Here is a 25818-nt window from a genome sequence, read left to right as displayed (position 1 = left end):
ACTTTCTTTTGGCTTTTTTATTTTGGGAGCAAAACTCCCATTGTAGCTAATTAAGATGTGCTTCTAGTGAGCTGAAAAGCTAGTGCTTAAATTTCACTGAGGACTTGACTTTGAATCACCAAGGCCAAAGATACATGTCAGGGTCTGGGTGGTAAAAGGCCAGTGAATTAGTCATCCATCACTCAGCTCCACCCCAAATCTGACATTTGGTACAGTGAGAACAAGTCTAGAGGAGCAGTCTCTGAGTCTACTGTGTAAGGAATTTGACTTGAGTTGCAATTAAATTAGTACAGTAGTTGAGTAATGAAACAGCAGAGGCAAATTCTAATTTCAGAGCTGCTCCAAATGATTCCTTATGCCAATTCATGGAAATATACTTAGGGTTTGTTTGTTTGTTTGTTTGTTTTTTAAGAAATCGATAGTATACATATCGTTCTATATTTTATTAAACAAAAGCTCCACTCAAAATAAAACCAGTGGGAACCTCCAGATAATAAAATGAGTCACACAAGGATGCGATGACTAAGTGGGAGAACAGGGAATTCCACTGCCTACGCCAGCTTTTTACATGATCAGTTTGTTTTCAACAGGTGATGGGAGCTTCTCTCGCTGCCTTTTGTTTATTCCAAGAAATTTTTTTTAAAAAAACAAAAAAAAAATATTCCTTTAAACCCATTCTGTTTCAAAGCTCAATAATCAGGAACAGGCCTGCTTCCACTCCAAGCCCCCATAGTAAACAGTAAGCCAGGGAATGCAAGCCAGTAGTGGCTGCTTGTGTTAATAAGGATTTACCAGCTGTAAAATTCCAAAACTGTGTGTCATATGGAGAAACCTTCCAAAAACACTGGATTCCACCCTGTCTCAATGAGTCTCCCACAGCTAGGGCTACTCAGCTTCACTGGCCATATTTTTAAACTATCTTAATATATACTTGATGAATATATCGTCAGGTCCCACTCCCTCTCCCTCACCCCCTTTTGCAGTGGAGTTTAGGGGAATCGCCAGCTTGACATCTGAACACTTCCCCCTGGAGTGTGAGAGCGCTTGGGGTGCTGCCCATCGCAGCCAAGCTAAAGCATGCAGTTTGAGCCTTTGGCAATGCTTTCAGCAACTGTTAGACTGAGCAAAGCAGAACGTTCCATTTACCAGTGAATCTTCCAGGCTGCTCAGCAGAAAAAAAGACAAATGTTAAGCTTCCATGAAAGCCGACATAACAAGCATGGGGCATTTTGATGGCTGGATGCACCTCTTCAGCCAAACACAAAAGCACTGGAATTTATCAGGGCATCTTTGTCTTTCCTTTCCCAAAGCGCTGCCCTCTACAGTCTGTTCTCAAATCTGACCTCATTTGTGAGCAAAAGTGACCTGCTGGCAGATATTTTTTCTTTTTCTTTTGCGACATGCAGCCATAAGGAGAGGAGATTAACTTGTAAGGCAGTGGGTCACCTTTAACTACTGTGAAAAGCAGGGGGAGGGTGTGGAACGACTCCCCACACAGAAAAGTATAATTTATTCTCCTGAACCATCCCACTGCTCTGCAGCAGGGTGTACTGGGAGAGGCTGTGCCGCCAGAAGCATACAGCATCAAAGGTGGATTCCAGCCACAAAGAGAGAGGACCAGAGAAAATCCTAGCAATCCAGTGCACCAAGAAAGGAGCAATACTAGCAATGGGGCATGTTTGTTTTACATAATCCCTGGGAAAACCTTGCTGATCCATAATTAACTGAGTAATCCCATGTTCAAAGGTGACAAGCTCAGATCTGTTGAGCTTGTTGCTTTTCCCAGAATCTATGACTCCTTCTCTGGTCTCCTCTACCGAAAAACTGGACCAAATTCCTGTTATTCCTGATGCTGAGTTCTGGGTTCAGCAAGTTATGAAAACAGAAAGTGGTGTGTGCATGTGCATGGTGAGATTTTTATGAAAGCAAAGAGTTGGGGGGGGACAGTGTAATCTATAATCTCCTTAAGTCATGCTCTATTGCTCTGGCAAAATTTAGATTTTCCCATTTCAACTCCTTTGCATTTGAAAGCTGCCATCAGAATTTACTGGGGCTTCCTTGGAATTCTGCAGGTTGTTCTCTGGGGTTAGAAAGCAGAATTTTCTGCAAGGAAAAATGGAAATGCTTTACTCTGCAGCCTTAATTCTCCAGAGAATCATTAAATCCAGCAGGACAGCTGTTGCAAATGGCCTGATATTTCTGTTTTTCCCTTGGATGTTTTTCAGATGAATGGAGTGATCATTAGTAAACTGGGAGGATTATTAGAAGGGAGCTGTACCCCCACTGCTCATTACTTTAAACCTGGCACCATGAAAAAGAGAAGAGGACTATTGGTCTAGGACAAGAAGTATCTTCTCTATATAGGGACACAAAGGGGCCCTAAACTTGATTGGGGCTCCCAGGCTGTACTATAATATAAATAAATAACTGAATATTTGATTTATGGCCTAGTAACGTGTGATTGTCCCTTTAAGTTGGAGCTGCGAAAGTAAAACTTTAGCACTGTGAGGACACGTGCTTCTTGTGGTTTGTCTCTCAATTTACACTCACACAGGATAGCGTGTGTGTGTGTGTGTGTGTGTGTGTAAGTTAAGGATGTTAGGAGGTGTACACAACAGAATGCCTACATGCACATTCCAGCAAGGTGCTGCACACCAGCAACACTATGTCTCTGGACAGTATGCCCGCCACAGCAAAGCACAGAAAGACACTTCCAGAAGTGGCCTTTATTAGGGCCTGTTTTTAAGAGCAACCTCTGCAGCGGTCATTTGGATTCAGTAGGGGCTGGAAGTGCACAACAGGATTTAGCCCTTCATGTGCAGTTAAAGCCTCACCAAAAATGTTGTCCTCAAGTTGGCACTATGTTTAGTTTCGATCCTTGCACGCCTTCTGTACTCCCCCTGTCCCCACACTCACCTTTGCAATCTGGCTGTATAAAGCTAGAAGACCTGATACTCTGAGACACTGAGGATCCCAAACACCCATTAAAAATGAGGGTTTCCCCTCTTCTCCCCTTACGCATGCAGTGCCTTTTAGGTCAGATGTTCCAAGCACCTGCTGCCAAAGACTTTAGCTAAAACCAAGGGTCCACAGTACCACTAAATGCCAAGCTCCCAGTGATGAGAGCGTTAAGATTCATCTTTTCTTATTTCATCCACAGTTCATTCGACCTACATTTTAAAGCTATCTTGACAATCCATGTTTAACCAATGAGAGGAGAAGATTATAAAAGCCAAAGTTTCCCTTAAACTGTTGCAGGCAGCAGCATATAATGTATTTTATTGGGACTGACAGCATGCATCAAGTCTAGTGTATCTTCCTCTATGAACAATAGTTGTTCTTTAGAGGAGGAATGCCAGCCAACAGACTGTATCCCTATGCTCATCTGTTTTGAATTACATTCTCCAGGAATATTTAGAGAGTACACTTAGAAAAAAATGCTGTAAAATCTGTTATTTTTATGAGTGAAGCAGTATGTTTCTATGAACTGAACAGATTTGCCGAATGTAAGTGTTCTAAGGCTAGGCTGGTGTTGTTAGAAATCAGCAAAAGAAAGAGGGCAAAGGAACTTGGTTGTTTACTGTTAGAAGGCAGTGAGGGATGAGTATTCAAAAAACATTGGCTTGCACATCTGCATGCCTACCTTGGCATGCAGGCATAATTACTGTGTGAAAAGCAGGTAATGGGAGCACAGATGCTTAATTAGGCACATTTGAACATGCAGTCACTTATTTGGCGCATGCAGTCAGGGACTTGCTCACACAAATTACCACAGGTATAAGGTGCACATGAGCAGTAACAGTAGCTTCTTTCACATCTGTACTGCAACAATCCCTCAAATAGCATGTGGATGTTTAGCCACCAGCTCAAGAGAAGCATGGTTAAAACACAGCTCCTAATTTCCCCCACTATCTCCTTCCTTAATCACTATGAGCAACACCATCTTCTTGCCTGTCAAACAGGCTTCTAACCTGAACATCTTGTCAACTCTGACCACACTGTAAAGCCTCACATCCAGGCTATGTCTAAATCTTGCCAGTTCTATCTGCATAACAGGTCTAAGACGTGGCCCTTTTTATCAATCCATACAGTGAAAACTCATCTGGACTCTTCATCATTTTGCCTCAATTGCAGAACAGTCTTGTCTCTGGCCTTGAGAAATGCAGACCTGCCCTGCTCTTATCCATTCTTTTCCTAGGTCAGGGGTCAGCAACCTTTCTGAAAGAGAGTGAGGAAATGTGACCTTTTGACCTCTATAGTCGGCATGCTGGGGATACTTTTGAAAGTCACTAATAGTCCTACTTACAACAGCTTACTTGATTAATAAATTACGGTTCAGCGTTTTACCATTTAGGTGGTGGTTGGTAGCATTAGTTGGTCTTTTGTTAATCCCCAGGCAGCATGGCTTTGAGCAAGCTCCTGGCAGCCTGGAGGAGGAGGGGCAGGACTGAGCTCCTGCCTCACATGCTAATGAAAAATAGGTTGGCATGCTGCTCTTGGCACCTGTGATGGTGGGTGCTGACCTGTGTCTTAGACTAACACTTTGACCAAGGCACCTCTCTCTTTGAGTAACTCCACCAGCTCCCGCCTCTCCAGCGCATCAAACACAAGTTGCTTGTATTCACTTTCAAGGGCATTCCTAGCCAATATCCATCCTGCCCGTCATCTGTTGTTCAGGACTGAGCTGTTGATGTCTGACTCTGATCACACCCACGATCCCAGCCTTCATGGCCTACTTGTTAAATTTTCAAACAAGTCCCTTAATGTTTTCTCCTGAAATGCCCCTTCCCTCCTACCAACCCAGCATGCTCAGCCCCATCCCTCGTAGCTGAGACCCAGCAGTGGTCTGCCACCGTCCTGCCTCAGGCAGATGTGAGGTGAGCAGAGAATTTTGTGGGGGGAGGCATATCAGGAGGGCTCACTTAATCCTCCATTCCCGTCCATGAATCTCCTCTATTTGCTGTGATAGTGCATGGATCGGTGAGTTACTGTTGGTGCAGTGCTTTGAATGTACTAACTGATAGGTACATTTGAAACAATAGTCCCAATATGCATAGAGATGGCCTAGACAGAGTTCCACACCCATGTGGAGCTCCACTAAAGCCAGTGGGCCTCCATTCAGAGTCAGTGGGTCCATGTAGATAGATGGCTACTGGAGTGGAGCCTGAGGTACCCAGAGATGGAAGCCTCAGAACTGTGAGATAGACAAACTTGGGAGGAGAAAAAGCTTAGGACCCTGCTGCCTGAATTTGGAAAGGTGGAGAGATTTTTTTTTCTTAAATTGACCTATTTAAGCATACATGTGTCAGAGACCTCAACAGCTGCACTGAGTTCAAAGGGGAAAGAAGCAGCCACCCCCTCTCCTTACACAGTATAGTTGACTAAATTAAAGATTTATGATAGATCTACTCCAAAGACATGCACTTTCCATGTGGGTTTTTCTTCCACCTCCTGCATTGTCCTACAGATGATTCATGATGTCCATGTGGCCACCATAAGAGTTTGGCAAAGGAAAACACCAAGCATACGTACAATTCTCCCAGAGAAAGATAAAGCTTTTCTACTACTTGCAGAAATCAGCAGTAACCAGCACACAACTGGGGAGAGAATATGAAGCAACTGAAGGCATGTACTTTGCAAATTACTCAACAGCAATTAAAACAAATCTAAAAGGAAAATTGCAGAATTTTCTTAACATAGATTTTACTAGCAAGACTGAGGCATTTCCAAAAGAGGGACAGACTTGAATTTCAGGATCTTTGAAACTCTCCTCTGACGTTTATCAGAGGGGTAGTGGGTGTCTGCCTACGAAAGCTAATGCTCCAAAATATCCGTTAGTCTACAAGGTGCCACAGGACTCTTTTTGTTTTCCTCTGACGCTGGAGCCGTCCTTTACCAAGATCAAGATAAAAAGAACAATTTGGCCACAGACTAATTATTTTGTTAGTCTTTAAAGTGCTACATAACTGCTGGCTTGTTTAATTTGGCCTCAGAAAATTAATCTGCAAAATCATTTGCTTCCTCATCAAGTTTTACAGATTCAGTTGTTATATTTATGTGACTTGGAGCCAGGGACAAATTTTAACTCACTTTCAGACAGATTTCCAGCTCTATTAATTCTAGTGAGCCACAATGACTTCCACCACCTGAGGATCTGCCCCTTAGTTTTGAGATGCCTTCTTAATAAAAGCATGCAATGCAGTACACCTTGGCTGGCACCCAAGACTACAGTGCTTAACACTCTGCATGATCCACAGACAACTTGAATAAAGTGTGCTATGCTGATACATCAGCTTCTCAAACACGAGTGAGTGTTTTATCCAACTGCTAACATACAAGCTACTTAGCACCCAGCCCCTGAGTTCACTTCCTGCTACCATTTCCTGTACCAGTCTTAAAATAGCAGTACACAGCAGTGGTTAGTGAGTGTATCGTAGAATCATAGGGCTGGAAGGGCCCTCAGGAAGTCATTTGGTCCAGCCCCCTGCTTCAAGTAGGATCAACCCCAACTAACTCATCCCAGCCAGGACCTTGTTAAACTGGGACTTAAAAACCTCTAGGGATGGAGAATCCACCAGCCCTCTAGGTAATGCATTCCAGTGCTTCACCACCCTCCTGGTGAAGTAGTTTTTCCTAATATCCAACCTACTCCTCTCTTTCTGGAACTTCAGACCATTGCTCCTTACTCTGTTAGTCTATAAAGGTGCCACAGGACCCTTTGTTGCTATTCAGAAGTTTCTCTCCATCCTCTTTAGAACACCCCTTCAGGAAGTTGAAAGGTGCTATTAAATCATCCCTCAGCCTTCTCTTCTGTAAACTAAATAAGCCCATATCCCTCAGCCTCTCCTCATAGGTCATGTGCTCCAGCCCCTTAATCATTTTGCTGCCCTCTGTTGAACCTGCTCCAGAACATCAACATTGATTCGTGTGGTGGTCAGTACAATAAAGAAAGCATGGTTAATTTTAACATTGCCAGCAGAGACTATTTCAGCCTATCACCTAATGTGTTGCTCAGGGGAAAAATCTGTAATGCCCTCTTTGATGCAGTGAAATAGTTTGTTCACAGAATCCATATCGATAACATTGGTCATTGCTTCTAATGGCACGGTGTATGTCAGCAACAAATATGGGCAGTTCTGATTTGCAAATGAGGAAGGCTGAGTCACCTATAAAATCCAAAGAAGAAAGGTCTGGGGTTCGTGGTTTATGTTTGCATTTCAGAACAAAAACTGTCAGACTGAACAAATCTCAGATCCACAGCAGAAGAGGATTCTTATGATTTCTTGCTGCGTGGAGACAGCTTTGCTAGACTCTTTGCTTAAAAAAAAAATTCTGATCCTCACCACCTGCAGGTTCAATCATACTAGCATCAGCTGGATTATTCAGGCTTCTGAAACTTCACCTTTTAAGGATCACATTATCTAAGCATGTTCAAAGCAGGCATACACATTGTCCAGTGTTTAAATGCCCTTACTTGCTAATGCCTTGTTCACACAAGTGCTCCTACGCTTATTACCACTGATGGAGCTGAAACTGCGACCACCAACGTGGACATAGCCCATGAGTTCACAAAGTGAAACCCAGAAATAATCATGCTTTCCTGTGTATTGGTGCCTCTTTCTTCTGCCACAAAGATGCAATTCTTGCATAGGCTCACTAGGGCAGCTGAGCTATCAGGAAGCAGAAGCAACAGTGACAGGGGCATCGGAAATATGCACAACCCACCCACTGTGGGTTTATTTTGGCTTTGTTTGCTTCTGAACAGTTTACCAATGTTTCTAATAAGGTCGTATGAAGATCAGAACTGCAGCATGCATGATGCTCCTTTCAAAACAAATTCTGAGCATTTCTTCAGCACTTTGTGCCCATGGATCTCAAATACTGTTACAAGCATTGTTAAATTAGGTTTCACATGCTTCCTCTGAGACACAGGACTGCATTATCCCTCTCATTGTTTCTTGATGGTCTCTTGTCTATCTATTGTCTCTTGTCCTGAATTTAAACCGCAAATTCTTTGGACGCAGGAGTCATCCCTTTGTTTTATGTTTATACTGCACCGAACGAGTTGGCAGTCTGGTCCATGACTGAGGCCTCTAGATGTTACAGTAATGCCTATAATTAACAACAATAATAATTTTATAGATAAGATAAATGATGTGCAGAGGCCCTGATTATCAGAGGCACCAAGCAGCATTCCCTGAAGCTGACTGCTTAGTCATTGGCCCAGGAGAAATTCAGGTGCCACCCAGCTGATCTGCAGAGTGCGCACACTGCCCACAGCCAACAGCATGTGTTTCTATTTGTGGTGCACATATGCACGTGCCTTGGTGCATGTAACAAAATTTATTCCTGCAATGGATGGAAAAAATTAGAGGGATCACTGATACTAAGCACCTGCAGCTCCCACTGGCTTCAAACAGTTGGGAAGAGAACCATTTTTCATCTTCCCATTCAATGCCTTACCACAAGAACCCCATCCTTCCTTCCTCTCTCTTGGACTGATATTCCCTGCAGCCTACTATTCAGAAGGTACATCTGGCAAGAATTAAGGCATTTACTAACACAGATTAAAATTAACCTCACCATTGTTTGCTTGGGTTAGTAATGAAGAGATATGCAATATTTTCATTCTGTTATTAAAAATACTTCCTTTGTTCAGTCAGTTTGTAAGAGTGGTACATTGCCTTGGAAAGATTTTCAAACCCATCATTTTCTTTTGTTTGTGAGGCACATATTGTACTACTTCCCACACACTATCTCCATCAACTGAGTCTCATATTTTCTCTCTACTACTAAGGTCATGCAATGCCATTCAGATAGTCTTAGGTGATGTTCCAGTTTCTGATGGATGGGGACCACCCCAGATTGAAAACATCAATCTCAGACTGAGTTTAGGTCTTTATCCTTTTTACAATAGTTGCCCTTAGATTTCATGTGGTCATAACTCTTGTTCATTTCCCTTTCTAACATCTAGTCTATCACCACAGATTTCTCTGGAAGTCCCATGGAAATAAGGGGGAGGGCGTTTCGGACACCACTTCCTAATGACCTCAAGAAGGGGCATTAGCTCTTTTTAGTCACTGCAAATCTCCTAGTGTTGCTATGCTACCAAACATACTTTCACGCACCTGAACAATTCACCGATACTGATGGAACAATGGCAGCCCAGCAGGGAAAGAATCGATACACGGGCCCAATCAGAAAAAAAATATAGTTTGATTCTTTCTAGTCCAGCACCCTCAGGACCTCACTGGGGCCAAACTAGAGAATCTGTTGTACCTCAGGAAATCAGTATTGTCTAGCAGCATTACCAACACTTCCACTGCTTACTGGCTCTTAAGAAAACATTTAGAGGTAAATTAGGATTAGGTAACAGTACAGAACGCTGACAGCCAGGACTTGTTGCTGTAAACAAACTTTATGGGACCATTTGAAACTTGGCCACACTCACAATAAGTGGACATCCAGATAACAAAAATCATTCCAGACCATGGATGTTGCCAGACCAGAGAATGCCAGATTAAAGAGGTTCAACCTGCATAGCAAGAAATTGCTCTGATTGACATTGTAAATTCCAAGGAAGGATTAGTGGCCCACAGACCTCTGGTATCTCCACTAAATAGCAACATGTTCTGATGGTGCGTGGAGCGACTGAGCCTAGTCTCACTTTTATTTTAACTGCACCCATACTGAGCAATTTCTGTCCCTAACATTCTTTTTTCCCCCACAAAAGACGACTATCATCAAAATACATGTCATCTTAAAATTATACTCTGCTCAAGTGTCCCAAGCCCAGTTACTCCTGTGAGATGTTGGGCATATTGCTTAATCATTCCATGCCTCAGCTTACCCAACTATAAAATGGGAACAACACTATTTACCTTATCTTCCCAGGGCATTGCAAGAATCAGTTTAAAAGGGACAGATTCTCAACTAGTCTCAACTCCTCAATTAGTACAAATGAAGTCAGCACAAGTACATGCAGAACAATCTGGCCCTTCCATTTGTAAAATGTTTGTGATCCGTGGACCAAAGGGGGTTATTTTGTTAGAGTTCACTATAATTCTTATGTTGTGCATCATCTAAAATACAAAAGTCAAGTCTTTTGTAGGATTTGCTATACAAAGCTAGATAGTTGGTAAAAGCAAAAAAGGGTCTTTTTCTGAAAACAAGAGGAAATGTAGAATACAATCAGAATAAGAACTAGGTTTGTCTCTGGGGAAAGAGGCAATTAATGAGCAGAATGTATTCATTTGCATTTCCCTCTTGCAAATATAATAGTCTGGACTTGTGCTACCTTGCTTAAAAACTTTAGACCACACTGAATATATATGCAAAAGGCAGGTATATTTGGGATTAGAAATCAAAGGTCTACAGGCTCTTATTACTGACATCCTATTATGAACACAGTAGGAGCGGTTTACAAAGCTGGTAACGACAAGTCTAGGAAGATAAAAACCCCTCAACAACTACCATTATTTTCCTTCTAGCAGAACTACAGGTTCCAAATCCAGGGCTCCCAGGGGTAGGCATTGTGCAAACACATAACAGGCTGTACACTCAAAGAGGTAGCAACTGTATAAGCACTTGCCTATATAGTGGGGTAACGGGCATGACAGGAATGTGATTTCTAAGGTGCACTGATGTGCAGCACATTAACTCTTCCAGGTAACCCTTGCTGCGGCACACTAAACAATTTCAAACAGTCCTGTGTGAAAGTGCACTAGGGAGTCTTTAGTGCAGGGGTGGGCAACTAAAATATTTTGGCATTAGAAAAGGTTCAGAAAAGGGCAACCTATTCTCTCTACAGAAGAGGCTGAAATTATAATTACGCAATAGGTCTGCAACAATATAGAAGATTAAAAGTAACTTTCTTTGCATTTCAATATGAATACAAAAATCATCCTATCTTCACAAAGAAATACAAATTCACATTTTTTCCAAAGAAGATGGATCCATTTTATATCAGATATGTGACAGAAAAAGTTCAGTTTCAAATATATCTATCAGAGAAATTGACTTTCAATAAATGGAAAACAAATAGCATTAGAATGCAGCAATATCCCAATAAACATCAGCATATTTCTTTGATAAGATTTCATATTTCTGCTTATCAGTGGTTTCTTTGTACTCCTGGAAGCCTCCTAGAACAATGTCCCCTTGAGTCACTATTTGTTGGGCTTGAAAGTTAAGGACCTAATATCACAGCTATTATTCTCAGGAGTAACTTTCCTTACATGATAAGCTTCAGTGACTGCAATGGCTTTTACTCAGGTGAACTTCAATGGAACTACTCATATGAACAGAATTACTCATGTGTGACATAGTTTTAGGATCAGTTACTAAGACAATATATTTCACCAGAGAAACATGGCAAAAGCTGCCTTACCTGATGTCTTCTCAGTGAATACAACTTTAGACTCTGCTGTGAAATTCTGACCAGAGAGAATCATCTGCTGTCCACCGTAAACCAGGCAACTATCAATATCTTGTCTTTCAACCATTGGAAGCTCATGGGCTGATCTCTGAGCTGTGGACAAAATGTAAACATGAGTGAAAGCAAATATGTTTTACTAGGGCTTTCCAGATCTTCACAGAACTATCCATGGATTGATCTTGTCATTGTCACTATCCTCTTGCTGCCAAAGGATCTTCTCTGAGATGCTAAATTTAGGTTTCAAAAGGAAAAATAAATTTACTCAAGACCTGTTATTTGGAAACATTCAGTAACAAGCTCCAAAGTTGTAGCTGTGCTGGCCTGGTTACTTTCCCTGGACGAAGGACAGCTTGGATGAATGAGCTAGAGTGTGTCCATGTCCATTTCCAGATAAATGGCCAAATTTTACAGTGCTCACGCACTACAATCCTAGAGCCTAAACATTCCACCTCTGAGATGGATTCCACTGAACAACAATGAATTCCTTATTTAAAAGCCCAGTACAAAACTCCACCCCTTTCCCAGAAGGATGGCCAACACAAAAAGGCTTCAGAACAATCCATTCACCACCAAAATACTCAACTGCTGTGTACACAAAGCCCTGAGTGTGTACCCTCAACTAGCTGTTTAGAAACACAAGACAGCCCATGGCATGCACACAGTGCTAAAGGTGCAGCAGTGGGTGCAGAGAGGCTCTGCTCCATTCAAGGCCTTGTGGGGTTACTTGCCTCTCCAAGGATACCCCAGTAACAAGTCTGTGCATCACAGACATCGAAAATTTGGACATGACAACATACAGAACAAGGGGCGTGTCAGCTGAAGGAGGATCCCTATGGAGATGTGTTACTGATTGATGCCCATCTCCATCAGAGGCAGCTGTATCTACAGGGAGCCGGACGGGATCTTAGACTAAGAATATTTCTCCACTTCTCTGGGTTTAGTTAGCCCAGTCAGGCAACTGAGGAGAGTAATACTTTCTTGCCTGGCAGGAGGAAGAGAGAGAGAGAATTACAAAGCACATGAGGGTCTTCTATGGAAATGTAATACGTATAGCATCTTCCAGACTATAATCACTGAGTAAAATCATAGAATGCTAGAACTGGAAGGGACCTCAAGAGGTCATCAAGGCTCGTTCCCTGCCCTCAGGGCAGGAACATGCAGCAGCTATATCATCCCTGACAGATGTTTGTCTAACCTGCTCTTAAATATCTCCAATGATCGAGATTCCATAGCCTTTCTAGGTAATTCATCCCAGTGCATAACCACCCTGACAATGAACAATTCATATGGACAGGAAAAAACATTTCTAGGAATGATATCTCCATGCTCATGCTTGCTCACAAGCAGCAGTATCTGGGGAAATAAAAAGCCCTCATCCAGAAGTCCTTTTAAAGTGTAGAGTGAGAGGACTGTAGTATGCAAATACTTCAAAAATACTCCTGGATCATGTTTTTTTTATTTCCCCAGATACCGCTGCTTGTGAGCAAGCATGAGCACGGAGCTGGAAAGGATTAAACACAGTCCTGGGACCAAGCCAAGTGTTTAGCGCAAATATTTTTGTGTGTACAATTTTGCAAGTGACACTATGGAGGCTGGGCACGAGGTCAGCTGACAATCTCCACCTCCAATCCCAGAATATCCTTCATACTTATTGACAAATATAGCTTGGGATCTATCACAGTAACTGCATCACTGTACTTTTTTATTCTTTGTTTTGAATTTAGGATAGTCTTGTGCCTTACCATGCCCATCAAATGTCCTACAACAGCCCCACTCAGAAGATGGCAATTGAGTATCTCTGAAGAGGGGCCCACAGAGGCTGACAGATGCACTGGGACATGCATATGCGTTGCAGGCCCTCATTTTCCATTCCAGACCCCTTTAATTCTAAAAGTTATTTTCACACTGGCCCATGCAAGTATGCATTCAAAATTTGCACTTGATTTGCACATGCAGGTTCAGCAACTGCTCAGCCAAATCTTGCAACTGCACACACAAATAGGCAATTGCAGTCATTTGCCTGTACAATTACCAATACGCACATGCTGGGATCATAAACACATGTATTAGTTATCCACCACTGCCAGGGAATTTTTTTTGCATGCAACTGCACATCTTGTGCCTCTGAAAACTGTGCTTGTATATTGGGATCATTTTACTCATCACTGAAATGCAGCCATTTCTGGTGGTGGAATGGACAAGACTCATGCACCCAAATATTAGATGCCAGTTAAGAACAGCGAAGCATTCCATATCTACTTAAAACATCAGAATTAGCATTGTTACTGTTAATTCTCCAAGAGTTTCTATCACAGGGTTTGTATTTTCTCCTTGATGCAGATATACAGTTAATAGGAGCACTAGGAGAAAAGGTGAGGTCAGGGTGCATCCCCTGTTTTATTCAGAAGACATTTGCCTGTATGCATCTAGCATTTTGTTTTCTTTTACACGGGATATTAATCACCAGAAAATCCTCTTCTTCTGAGCCTCATGATGGATGGCCTGAATGCAATAATTTCACATAATTTCTTCTCTCCCAGGGATAGGCACTTCATAAAGCGATCTCTAGCTACTGTCATTTATGAGCTCGAATAAATAAAGCACTGTTGACTTAACCAGTTGGGGTGTTTACTTTCAATAGCAACAGTTACTGACAGAAGGCAGCAAAGCAAATGTTACAGAAAGTCTCACACTTGGCCTGAAGCGGCGTGTCAACCTATTAGCAGTGCGCCTTGTTTTTCTATTTTAGGTGACTGTCTGCAAATCAAGATGTCATGGATCCTCAGTGCCAAGAAATACAATAAGCCCAGTGACAGGAGAGAAAATGGGAACTGCTGTCTAGGGGGGTGCTGGACTGAGCCTCTGCAAGCCCCACCCTCCAAACAAGAGGAGAAAGGGAAAGGGACAAGGAAAATGCTCCACGTGCCATGCTTCAGACAGGCAGTGCAGGCGATCAGCAGAATGTAGTCTGGTAGAAAGGGATGTGGGCCCTATGTCTTTCTGGTGGCATAGTACATTCCAAGATCTCAAGGCTATTGCGGTGACCCACTTTGCTTTCCTAGGGCCTCCCATAGAACTTTGGACAGACTAACAATGCCAGAAGGATTTATGCTGCACTTCAGGTGCGTGAGAATTGGGGATGTGACTGACCTTTGGACAGGTGTCCTCAGGTAGCGGAAGGGAGCTCCTTGTACTCCTTGCTCTCCCCTTCTTCTGCCTAGTTCCACAGAACCTCTCCCATCCTCACAAGTTCCCCATGGAAAAGCTGATGTTTCCTTGTATGAAGAAGATGGAAGAGAGCAAGGGGCTCAGAGACAATCAGCCCTTGAAATAAGCACCACTGTGGGCCTGATCCTGCCTTCAGGGAGTGTTGTTAATGGCTGCATAGCAGACAGAGTTGGGTTCCAAGTGACAAACTCTAGTAACGGCCTTACAAGCATTATTTCAAATAATCGCTGATCCTTCCAGCTTCATCTAAGACTGCCTCCCCCATCACCCCAAGAGGTGCAGCAATTCTCCTCCACTTTCACTGTGCAATGCCTCTCTTTGGATAAGTAGATCTAGCCCTGCTTTAGGGTCCTACTTGTTTCCATTGCCTGGGAAAGCTGCCAAGCATTGCCCTGTTTTCCCCGCACGTCGACTGGTAGATGACAGTGACTATTCACTCACACAGTGATTGTCCAGGTTCCAAAGTCTGTTTTTCTCCAGTGCAACAACAAATACTCAGATGTTTTCATAACACTGTAATACTGTCAATCTGGGGAAAGAACAGTGAGTGGGTGTGAAGTGGGGAGGTCTGGTGTCTAGGGCTCTGACCAGGGCTCCTGGCCAGTGAGAGACTCAGACACGGTAAGAGTCTATTTAGTCTTCCCAACAGAAACTTCACTGGAACCAACGTCTCCAAGAAATGTTTCCACTTTGGTGAAATTTCAGTTAGCCTAAAATGTCCTGGACCACTTCTTGTCCTGACTCATTGTATGACTCAACTTCACTGAGTCTAATGCTCACCTAAGAGCCACCAGAGAGGCACCTCCTAGGCATTCTTTCTTTGCGTGAAAGGTGCGTGTGAGAGGAGGAGTAGAGTGGAATGAGAGAGGTGAACAAAACCCACTAAACTCATCTGCCTTGGGTGAATTAGACTCATGGGCTTGCCTTGGGCAGTGCCAATCCAGCCATACAGAACAGACACTCTGCTATGTACACACACGGCTGGCTCCTGTCCCCTCTTTTCAGGGGTGAGAGCCTTTTTAGAAATTAAACAACCAGGATTAACATACATACGTTAGCGTCACTGCACTGGCCAAATGTTTTCACTTTGTTAGGAATTACATGGATAGGAAAGATGGGATTTGATCTGAAGTCCATTGAAATCAAGAAGGGGGTTCCCCCGGCCTTGTTTGGCTCTGGATCAGAGACCTACCTCTGTTCTATAGTGACTGTTGTACAGGGCTGTCCCTACCTGTGATGGTGCCCCGCAGGGGCATGCTGGGGGGCAGAAGGTGTGGAGACAGGGCATTGACAGCTCTCCCCGACCAGACACACTGGACATCATTGTTGTAGTGGTGGTGTCCACTCTGGGAGCGTTGGCAACCTTGGAGCAGGGCAGAGCGGCAGGGTCACCTTGCCCTCAGGTGGGAAGTGCAGACAGCAGAGAGTGGTGCAAACATGGGCCAAGGGAGCAGAAAGTGGCTGGAGAGAAGCAACGCTTTGAAAAGGAAACCACCTTCTCTCTCCAGCTGCCAGCTCTGCAACCACCCTCTTTTCCTCCAGAATCCTCAGGCCTGCACTTGCACCACTGCCTGGTGGGAGGGGGCACAGCCCTTGAGGGGGTTGGAGACTGGTAGTGACCCAGCACTGAGCACAGGAGGGTGAGAGTGGTGGCCATCCCTAGGCATACACAGCACTGGTACCCCAAATTCAGTAGTGCCCTACACAGGTGTATATTCTGTGTTTTCCTAAGGATTGCCCTGCTCTTATATTGCCCTCATCACTGTATTACCTTGGCACCTTAATCCCTGGGACTTGTTCAGTCTGGTTGCAATAATATCCCCAAAAGCTTATCCTGGCCTCCATGAACACCTCTGCAGAAAGAGTACGAAGGATAGCCAGCAGAGATGGGCTCAGTTATGCACCCAGTTTTCAAACTCCTGAAAAGTTCAGCTTGTTTGGTCCCAGAGTTTTGGTCTGACATTATATCATGAAGTCATCTGCAAAACTCTGACTGGGGGCAGCATTTTCATTTTGATCTCTCCTCAACTCAAAGCTCAGCAGTTTTCAAATCAAGATTGTTAGCTTGTGGCCACCTCCCTCGCCCCCAAAGTTGAAAGGAATAGAAACAGGATGTCTAATGAGGAATGTCTGAAAGGACAGTTTATGCGTGGCTCAAATCAAAGACAGTAGACATAAGCTAAAATAGTATAGAAAGGAACAGCTAAACCTTACAAGATTTGGAGCTGAGGCTTAGTTGGTAAAAGCATCTAAATTCATCAGGAATCTATGGGCATGTTTGTTATTTCAGAATAATGATTCTAGCATCGACGCAACGCAGATGCTATTTTGAAATAATTTTGAAACAGCGGTTGACTTATTTCAAAATTAGCAAACCTCATTGCACGAGGAATGGATGAAGGTTCAGGAGTTCACTCTTATTTCACGTGACCTGGTTTGCCCAGACTTGGGGCTTTGCAGGGAATCAAAAGCAAGGACAGAGACTGGTCAAAGGAAACAAGGAAGCAGTGATGACTAGAAGTAGCCAGGAAGCGAAAAGTGAAAGGGAGTGGGTTACAGGGAAACATCAGTGCCACAAATTTGGCAAATTGGTGGCGCCCGCTCCTCAAAGAGCCCATCATGCTCACACTTGAGGATACTGTAGGAATTACATCTTAGATCCACATTGCAATTGTCTCTCCATGCATATGTCAGCCACCCTCTGGACATGCCCACCCAACCCATGTCTCAGCCAGCCAGAGTTCTCCTCAGCCACCGTGAACTCATCTTGGCAGGCAAGCTTTCATCTAATTGATCAAAACAGGTTCCCCAGTCCCCACAGTCTTGACTCAGGCCCTTTGCTTGAGTCATACGGGGGGAAGGGGAAGACAGGAATAGATGACTGAGAAGATGCCTTCTGGTGCTAAAATTATCCAATCCTATACAATTTAAACTAAAACCTGAGAGCAATAGGGAAGAACCAAGAAAGGCAGCATTTGCTGGGAGACAGCAGAACAATCCTTCTTTTTCTCCTTAGAGTGAAACTTACTGAGCCAAAATAAATATCTCTTTCCTCCTGTCACACTGTGTTTATTAACCACAAGCTGCTTGCCTCAGGCAGGGTAGACGTTAGCAGAGCTCCTGAGTCTAATGCCTAGCGTTGAAGCAAAATGTTTCTGACGAGACTTCAATCCAACAATCACAGGCAGAGAAGCACTCCAAGCCTGGTGGGCTATGTGTGTGGGAAGGCTGCAGGAGCAAGGGGACAAAGGTAGGGCTTAATTTGTGCCAGGGATTGGCAAGCCTCAGCCCTGACACCTCTGGGCTTGGCATTTTGTAGCCTTAGCACCTCTGCCACATCAGTTCTGAAAATGAAAAATTTGCTTGTGCCCCAGCACCTCTTTCATTACCAATCAAGCCCTGGCTGGAGGCAGCTCTGAATCCTGGGATTTCCATAAGGAGAAAGAGGATGGGAGGCAATTTCAGTAGAAAGGAGGGAATCAGCATTCCTTGTCAGCTGAGCACTTGGGCAGTCACCCAGGCAAGATTCAAATGCCACCCAGCTGATCTGCAGAGTGCCCACAGCTGGCAGTATGTGTTTTTATTGGTGGTGCACATCCACATGTGCCTCAGTGTCTACAACAAAATTTATTCTGCACATGGATGGAAAAAAATCAGATGGCACGTTGGATGGGAGACTTTATTTCCAGGGAGTGAAGGGTGGTGACTGGCCTACATGAAAAATTGCAGTTTTCATTAAACAAACAAACAAACAAAACAACACACAGCCATGTTTCCCATCCTTGGCACTACGGAACAAAGCTTGTAGATATGACCACAGTACACCAAAAAGGATTTTTTAAAAAGGCAAAGAAAGAACCTAAAGTTTATTAAATAATTCAAACTTTGGGGGCTGGCTGTTTCCAGTGCTTGGGGTGGGCAGTATTGACTACTGTCTCCTCTTACCCTGAACAAGATTAAATGGTCCCAGGCGAGGACTCTCATGGGAAATGGTAGGGAAGTGTAGACCTGAGACAGCAATTTACAGGGAGGATAACCACTCTGAAAACATTTGTTTCCAGCACAACTTAAGCAGCAGTTTTTACAGGGCCTTTAGAACAGAAACAATGCACAATAAATAGAGGGTTTGTTCATGGTCTCCCCTTGCATGTGCCTGTTTTGAGGAGATCTTTGGGGAGGAGAAGTAAACAGCATTGATGGCAACACAGTGAGTTCAGAATGGTACTTTGTATACTGCTACCCTCTCACCAACCCAACATGTGATTAATGACAGGAAAACCATGGCCTCGCTTCACTTCACTGCAGAACAACTCTCTGGGTATGCACAGCATTTCCTTTTTAATCCCTCACGGAGGAGCTCTGTGGAGATTAACCTTTGCTCAAAAGTTTATGGTCTGCATAATGTACTGAGTTGTTTGCTTACACTTACAGCAGTGTGGCCATGACAGGCAGTAAACAGGAGTTTACTTTCTCACTGGGACTTTCAGCCTGAAACTGTGGGTGCGCGTTATCCTACTGTCAGCAGCTCACAGTTGCCAGGTTGAAATCTGACGGCAAGCACTGGGGTAAATATGGAATTCTGATTGCCTAGAATTATACAAACTGTTGTCGAAAAAGGCAAACACTATCTCCAATTCTAAATTCTGAAAAGGGATAGCCTACTATTTTTGAGCAAAAATACCCTCACAGTTTCAAGGTAACTTTTCTGATGGCCAATTTTCATGAAATAAAAATATGTTCTTTTTTCAAATTTAACTGAGGACAGTTGCAATCATCTTAGCACCCATGCTGCATTGAAGGAGCAAATTAAACAAACTACCAATTGTCAACTGATCATTTTTTTCTGCTTTTAATCTCTATAAACTAAAGCCCCTCTAGTCTCTCTCTGCTGTTTGATCTACGGGGATTCATAGCTGAGGAAAAGCAATAAAGGATTTGCCAAGAAGCAGACAACATTCTTTAAAATGACTAGCTCTTTCTATCATAGTTATTAATGTGCCACATATTATACACTGAGAACGTCTACATTTATGGGAAAATCTACTAGAAGGAGAGAAAAATAAAGGAAATTTCCAGGGAAATTGATTAAAAAGAAATAAAATCTTTGATTCAGTTTAGTGAAACAAAATTAGATAATCAGAAGCATCTACATTCCTCATATGCACACTACTAAAGGAAGAGTAACAGAGAGTAAGCCGTGCTAGTCTATACACTATCAAAACAAAAAGCAGTCAAGTAGCACTTTAAAGACTAGCAAAATAGTTTATTAGGTGAGCTTTCATGGGACAGACCCACACACGAAAGCTCACCTAATAAACTATTTTGCTAGTCTTTAAAGTGCTACTTGACTGCTTTTTGTTTTACTAAAGGAAGAGATTTTTTTAAACAAACCAACCACCTTATCATGTAAGAACAGGCTTTCAGAACCTAACAACATAAGAATAGCCATTACTGGGTAAGACCAAAGGTCCATCTAGCCCAGCATCCCATCTGCTGGGTGCCCCACAGGGGTGGGCCGAAGAAAATGAGCAAGCCACTTGTCTCCTGCCATCCATCTCCAGCCCCTGACAAGCAGAGGCCAGGGATACCATTTCTACCCCCGGCTAATAGCCTTTATGGACCTAACCTCCATGAATTTATCTAGCTCTTCTTTGAACTCTCTTATAGTCCTAGCCTTCACAGCCTCCTCTGGCAAGGAGTTCCACAGGTTGACTGTGCACTGTATGAAAAAGAATTTTCTTTTATTAGTTTTAAGTCTGCTACCCATTAATTTCATTTGGTGTCCTCTAGTTCTTATATTATGGGAATAAGTAAATAACTGTTCTTTATTCACCCTCTCCACACCGCTCATGATTTTATGTACCTCTCACATATCCTGCCTCAGTCTCCTCTTTTCTAAACTGAAAAGTGCCAATTTCTTTAACCTTTCCTCATATGGGACCCATTCCAAGCCCCTAATAATTTTAGTTTGCCCTTTTCTAAACATTTTCTAATGCCAAAATATCTTTTTTGAGGTGAGGAGACCACATCTGTACACAGAATTCAAGATGCGAGTATACCACAGTTTTATATAGGGGCAGTAAAATATTGTGTCTTATTTTCTATCCCTTTTTAAATAATTCCTAACATCCTATTTGCTTTTTTGACTGCTGCTGCACACTGTGTGCATGTTTTCAGAGAACTATCCACCGTAACCCCAAGATCTCTCTCCTGATCATTTGTAGCTAAATTAGCCCCCATCATATTGAATGTATACTTGGGGTTATTTTTTCCAATGTGCATTACTTTACATTTATCCACATTAAATTTCATTTGTCATTTTGTTGCCCAATCACTCAGTTCGGTGAGATGTTTTTGAAGCTCTTAACAGTCTGCTTTCCTCTTGACTATTATGAACAGTTTAATGTTGTCAGCAAACTTTACCCCCTCCCTACTTACCCCTTTCTCTAGATCATTTATGAATAAGTTGAATAGGATTGTCCTAGGACTGACCCTTGGGGAATACCACACATTACCCTTCTGCATTCAGAAAATTTACCATTTATTCTGACCCTTTGTTTCCTGCCTTTTAATCAGATCTCAATCCATGAAAGGATCTTCCCTCTTATTTCATGACAACCTAATTTACACAACAGCCTTTAGTGAGGGAATTTGTCAAAGGTTTTCTGTAAATCTAAGTACAGTATATCTACTGGATCCCTCTTGTATGCATGTTTGTTAACCCCTTCAAAGAATTCTAATAGATTAGTAAGACATGATTTCCCTTCACCAAGTTGACTTTTGCCCAACAAATTATGTTCTTCTACGTGTCTGACAATTTTATTCTTTCCTGTTGTTTCAACTAATTTGCCTGGTACTGACTTTAGACTTACCGGTCCATAATTGCCAGGGTCACCTCTAGAACCCTTTTTAAATATTGGTGATATGAACTCTCTGTTATGTCAACTGCAGCCATTGTAAAGCATTTACTAGTCCAGCATAACAACTGCAAACATGGACTTCATAATAAAAGAGCTGCCAGATAATTCAAAAAAGGACTAAAGCCACATTTACTAAAAAAGAAGCTACGACACAGCTTGAATGGTATTCATCATGATTCTTGCATTCATTTCCCGTAAGGGATTGTGTTTGTTTGCAAGAATGTTTGAGGAAAGCAAAATGCCAATGTGCTGCAGTGCCAGAAGAGGTTGTCGGGCTACCTGGAAATCCCTTCTGTAACCCTCCTCCTCTGTATGGAAGTTTGAGTCAAGGAGCAAAACCAATAAATGCCATTTGATTCAGGTAACTAATCACACACCAAGGAGAAACCTCGGCTGAGAGTAAAAGATGCAGTGCAAGCAAATGGGCTGAAGTAATTTCACAGAGAGTGTCTGAACAATTCTGCAATACTGGACAAGCTTCTAAAGATTCAAATGCATTCACAGATGAGTCACAAAGAGGAAAAAAAGGAGGAGGGAGCGCTATATTCGCTGAATAAGCTATTCATGACGACAAGTTTCCCCAGCTCTGATAGAAGCTATGTATCCAGAAATGTCATGCTGAACCTAATAGAGAATCAAATTTGGCACTAATGAAATAAGGGCTCAGATTTTCAGATCAAAAACCTGGATTGTTTCTTTAGGCTGAGCAGGCTTAGGTATGTAAAAACAGAGGGCCCTGGAGCACAGAGAGAAACACACAGTTGTTCTATAATCAGGTACATCTAGATACAAGGTCACTTTTGAGACATAACTGATCATTGAAACACTGCTCAAGATTACATGACAATCACATTCTGTCAGCAGCAAGATACAGGTCCAGGGGCAAAGGAGGACTGCTCCTTCTGAGAGCCCCTAGGGCACAATACACCCTTGTGCATCAGGCCGAGCATGCCGCACCTCCTGAAATGTTATGGGAGCTCACACACTCCTCCAGCGTGTCCCACAGCCCACTGGGATTGTTGGCTCAACACGTCATGTATTATGCAGCTAGACACTGATTCAGCCAGGTACTTAAGCATGTGCTTAACTTTAAGGACATGGATGTACGTGCCTAAGTAACTTGTTCATTAGAGGCCCTAAATTGTCACTACTATAACCACATATGCTACACACAGGTGACCAGCCAGCAGAGTGACAAAGTAACCAGTTGTGTGTCTGCTGGGACCGTGATCAAGCAGCACGCACAATAACTGGCCAGTTAATTTGCCTGTGAAAAGGCATTCGTGTGCAGAGAGATTTGAGGGCTGAGGGAACAGGCCGAGGGAACACACTGCTATGGAGATCCATTGGCTATAGACAGTCCCAGAGATGTGGGAGCTGGTACATCATCAGGGCTCCACAGCCTGCAGGGAGGATTCCTTTCAGTCCATATGGAACCCTCCCCTGCCCCCACCACCACCAGTGCCAAGCCTACAAGGGAGTGGATTTAGTCATAAGCAAACATTAACTGTTACTACAGTTAACAAAGCAGTTTAAAATTCCTTTGGTTCAGGGAAAAAGCAGCAATCACCAAAGGCACTACAGGCTGGACCTCCCTGATCCAGCACCCTTGAGATCTGACTGGTCCCAAACAAGGGAGATTGCTGGACCAGGGGAGATCAGGCTTGGGAGGGGAGGCACCAGCTTATCTGCTGGACTACCTTCTCCAGCCCTCACCAGGCCCTGCTGCCCCTGGACCTGCTGCCACCAGTTCCACAGGCTCCACTGCACCCAGCCCAATCTGCTCTTGGCCTCCAACAACCTCTGCTACTGGGGCTCTCTGCCAGACCACATATTTGCCGGACCAGAGAGGTACAACGTGTAGCTGCTCTATAATCAGGTATGGCTAGATACAAGGACTCTTCTGAGACGTAACTGATCATTCAAACACTGCTCAGGAAGATATGATTTAATCACGTTCTTCCAGAATCCATCTTGGGAGGAACTTACTCCTGATGGTTCTTTTGAAGTCACTCCTGAATCTAAGTACTGAATTTCATACACAGTTGATCAGAACTCCCCTGAAAGAAAGGTATTTCAATGATTCACAATTCTTGGTTCCTTGCAGCCCATGATCTGCTGACACCCAGGGGAGTTCTTAATCAGGCTCATCTTCTGCCAAAGTGGACAGTCCAGCATGCTTTTGGTAGCAATCTCTGGGAAGCTCCAGGGAGCAGGGCAAATGACCAGTTCACTTAATGATGCGTCCCCTTTGGGACATTTTAAACTGCTGCTGAATTGGTGGGTCTCATGGGAGGCTTTATCAGGGACAAGGACTCTCAAGAGACGCAAATAGCTGAAGGGACAAATAGCCGAACAGTGAAACCACATAAATGCTTGAATGTAAGTGTGGGGTGGAGATGAGCCTCTGACCCAGTAAGTGTCCTGGATTGTCACATCCAGGGTGGTGACTCTAGACATCGTGATGCTGACCATTTGTACGAACTAAGCTGAGTCACAACTAGAAGGAGCTCTGTTTCTGTAAACTAGCCTGCAGGAACATCGTTTTCTCCATTGTTGCGCACTGTTACCTGCTTTGCTAATGTTGCTGGGATCTCCCAGAACAAGGCCGAGGTTAGTAGCTGATGCTGTCATTTGTAAACACTGATAATTAACTAGTGTATGCTGGAAGCAGAAAAGACATGCTATTCCTAATCAGTTAGTCCATCCCCTCAAACTATGCAAGATGGCTCCCTAAAATACATTAAACAGTGTTTTATCCCCTATAGGGTTAAGTGTACCAAATGATGGGGCTTCCTCTTTTTTTCACTGGTGAAACAAATCCGTCTTCCCCCAATAGGAGCTTTAATTACTTATTAGAGGAACCTAATTTTTCATTGGCTAAATTAAATTCTGATGACCCTAGTAATAAGCCACCTGAGCCAATCTTTTACTTTTTGGTGTTTACATCTATCATATATTTGTAAAAATTATTGTATCACCAGGCTAATGGCGTGGGCATTTTTAGGCCTACATTTTCAAAATAGCAAGTATGCTATTGCAGCAATTGCTCAGGCAATTGTGCACAATGGTGCATGCAAATTACCAGCTCCTTGATTGACTCCTAGCATCCTATGACTGTGTGAACAATTTTGATGCACAATTGTGAATGGCTTTAAAACCTTCAGGCTGCATTCTTTTCAAAAGAGAGTGCTGCTCTTCAGGCAGTAGCCTGGGAACCCAAACACCTGGGTACTTAGCCACTGACTCATTATGTGACCTTGGAGCAAGTCACTCACCACTCTGCATTCATTTTACCTCTCAGTAAAGTAAGTATAAGACTTACCCTGCCTAGCTCACAATGGTGCACTGAAGCTTAATTCATTCTGATAAGTGCTTTGATAGCTTTTATAGCTGATTTCTTCAGATGACAGTAACTAGGAAGATATAAAGTTTAGCTAATGTTCCCTTATAAACCAGTCCTCCTTCCCCTAGTCACTTTTGCAACTCTTCTCCAAACCAGCTAACTCCAGGAATAACTTAATATTTGCAACACTTGCTTTGTTATCACAAAGTTGCTTCACCTGCCCTATAACATTTACCCTAATTGCCCTAAATAGAGCTTGCTTCTGAATTATAAAACACATGGTGACCTCTTCAGTAACCTCCTTCATATGGCTTTTTACAAAACGGCCTTTGTACATGGACATGAGTCATGCAGTGAAAGTAGCAAAAATGGTTCATCATGTATTTGTGAAATCCCCAAACAATTGAGAAAGCTCCAATCACCAACAAAAAGTATCACAGAATGCACACAGGCCAGTCAAGTAGATGGAGCCCTTCCAGAAATGACCTTCAGGATTGGGTGCATTTTGTTAGAGGCCTTTTTAGGGTTTCTTTAAGTCTTCAACTCTCATTAAAACCAGTGGTAGATGTGGGATTTTTAGAATCTTACAGGATCTAGTCTTCAGAGAATCAAACTCACACGCTTTCCTCCACCTCTCAGTTGTGATCACCATCATGCCCAGCACTCCAAGGGCTCTTCCTAGTTTGTTCTCAGAAGCCACAGCTGTTCTCCCAAGCTTTCAGAGCACTTAAACAGCTATCAAAGATGAATGCACCCTTCAAAATCCAGAGCTCCATTGTACATTCCTCCTCCCTTCCAAATTACAAAACAAAAACAAAACAGCTCAGAGACTTTCAGCTATGCAAATTGGGGTTAATTCGTAACAGAAATACAGGTTAGCCATAAAG

The 25818-nt window shown here is 43.1% G+C and overlaps 1 protein-coding gene across 7 annotated transcripts in view; it reads right to left on the bottom strand.

Moving 5' to 3' along the window:
* NFATC2 (nuclear factor of activated T cells 2) overlaps positions 1-25818 on the bottom strand; it is a 134179-nt gene that overhangs the window by 57849 nt on the left and 50512 nt on the right. For all 7 annotated transcript variants that reach the window (XM_075011610.1, XM_075011612.1, XM_075011613.1 and 4 more), the window contains one exon: positions 11390-11530. In XM_075011610.1, the coding sequence (XP_074867711.1) occupies positions 11390-11530 (141 nt within the window). The remainder of the gene's footprint in view (positions 1-11389; positions 11531-25818) is intronic.

This window comes from Carettochelys insculpta, chromosome 17 (assembly GCF_033958435.1).
Source record: "Carettochelys insculpta isolate YL-2023 chromosome 17, ASM3395843v1, whole genome shotgun sequence".
Lineage (NCBI taxonomy): Eukaryota > Metazoa > Chordata > Testudines > Carettochelyidae > Carettochelys > Carettochelys insculpta.
The sequence above is the reverse complement of the archived record's forward strand: the minus strand, read 5'-3'. Positions and strand labels throughout refer to the sequence as shown.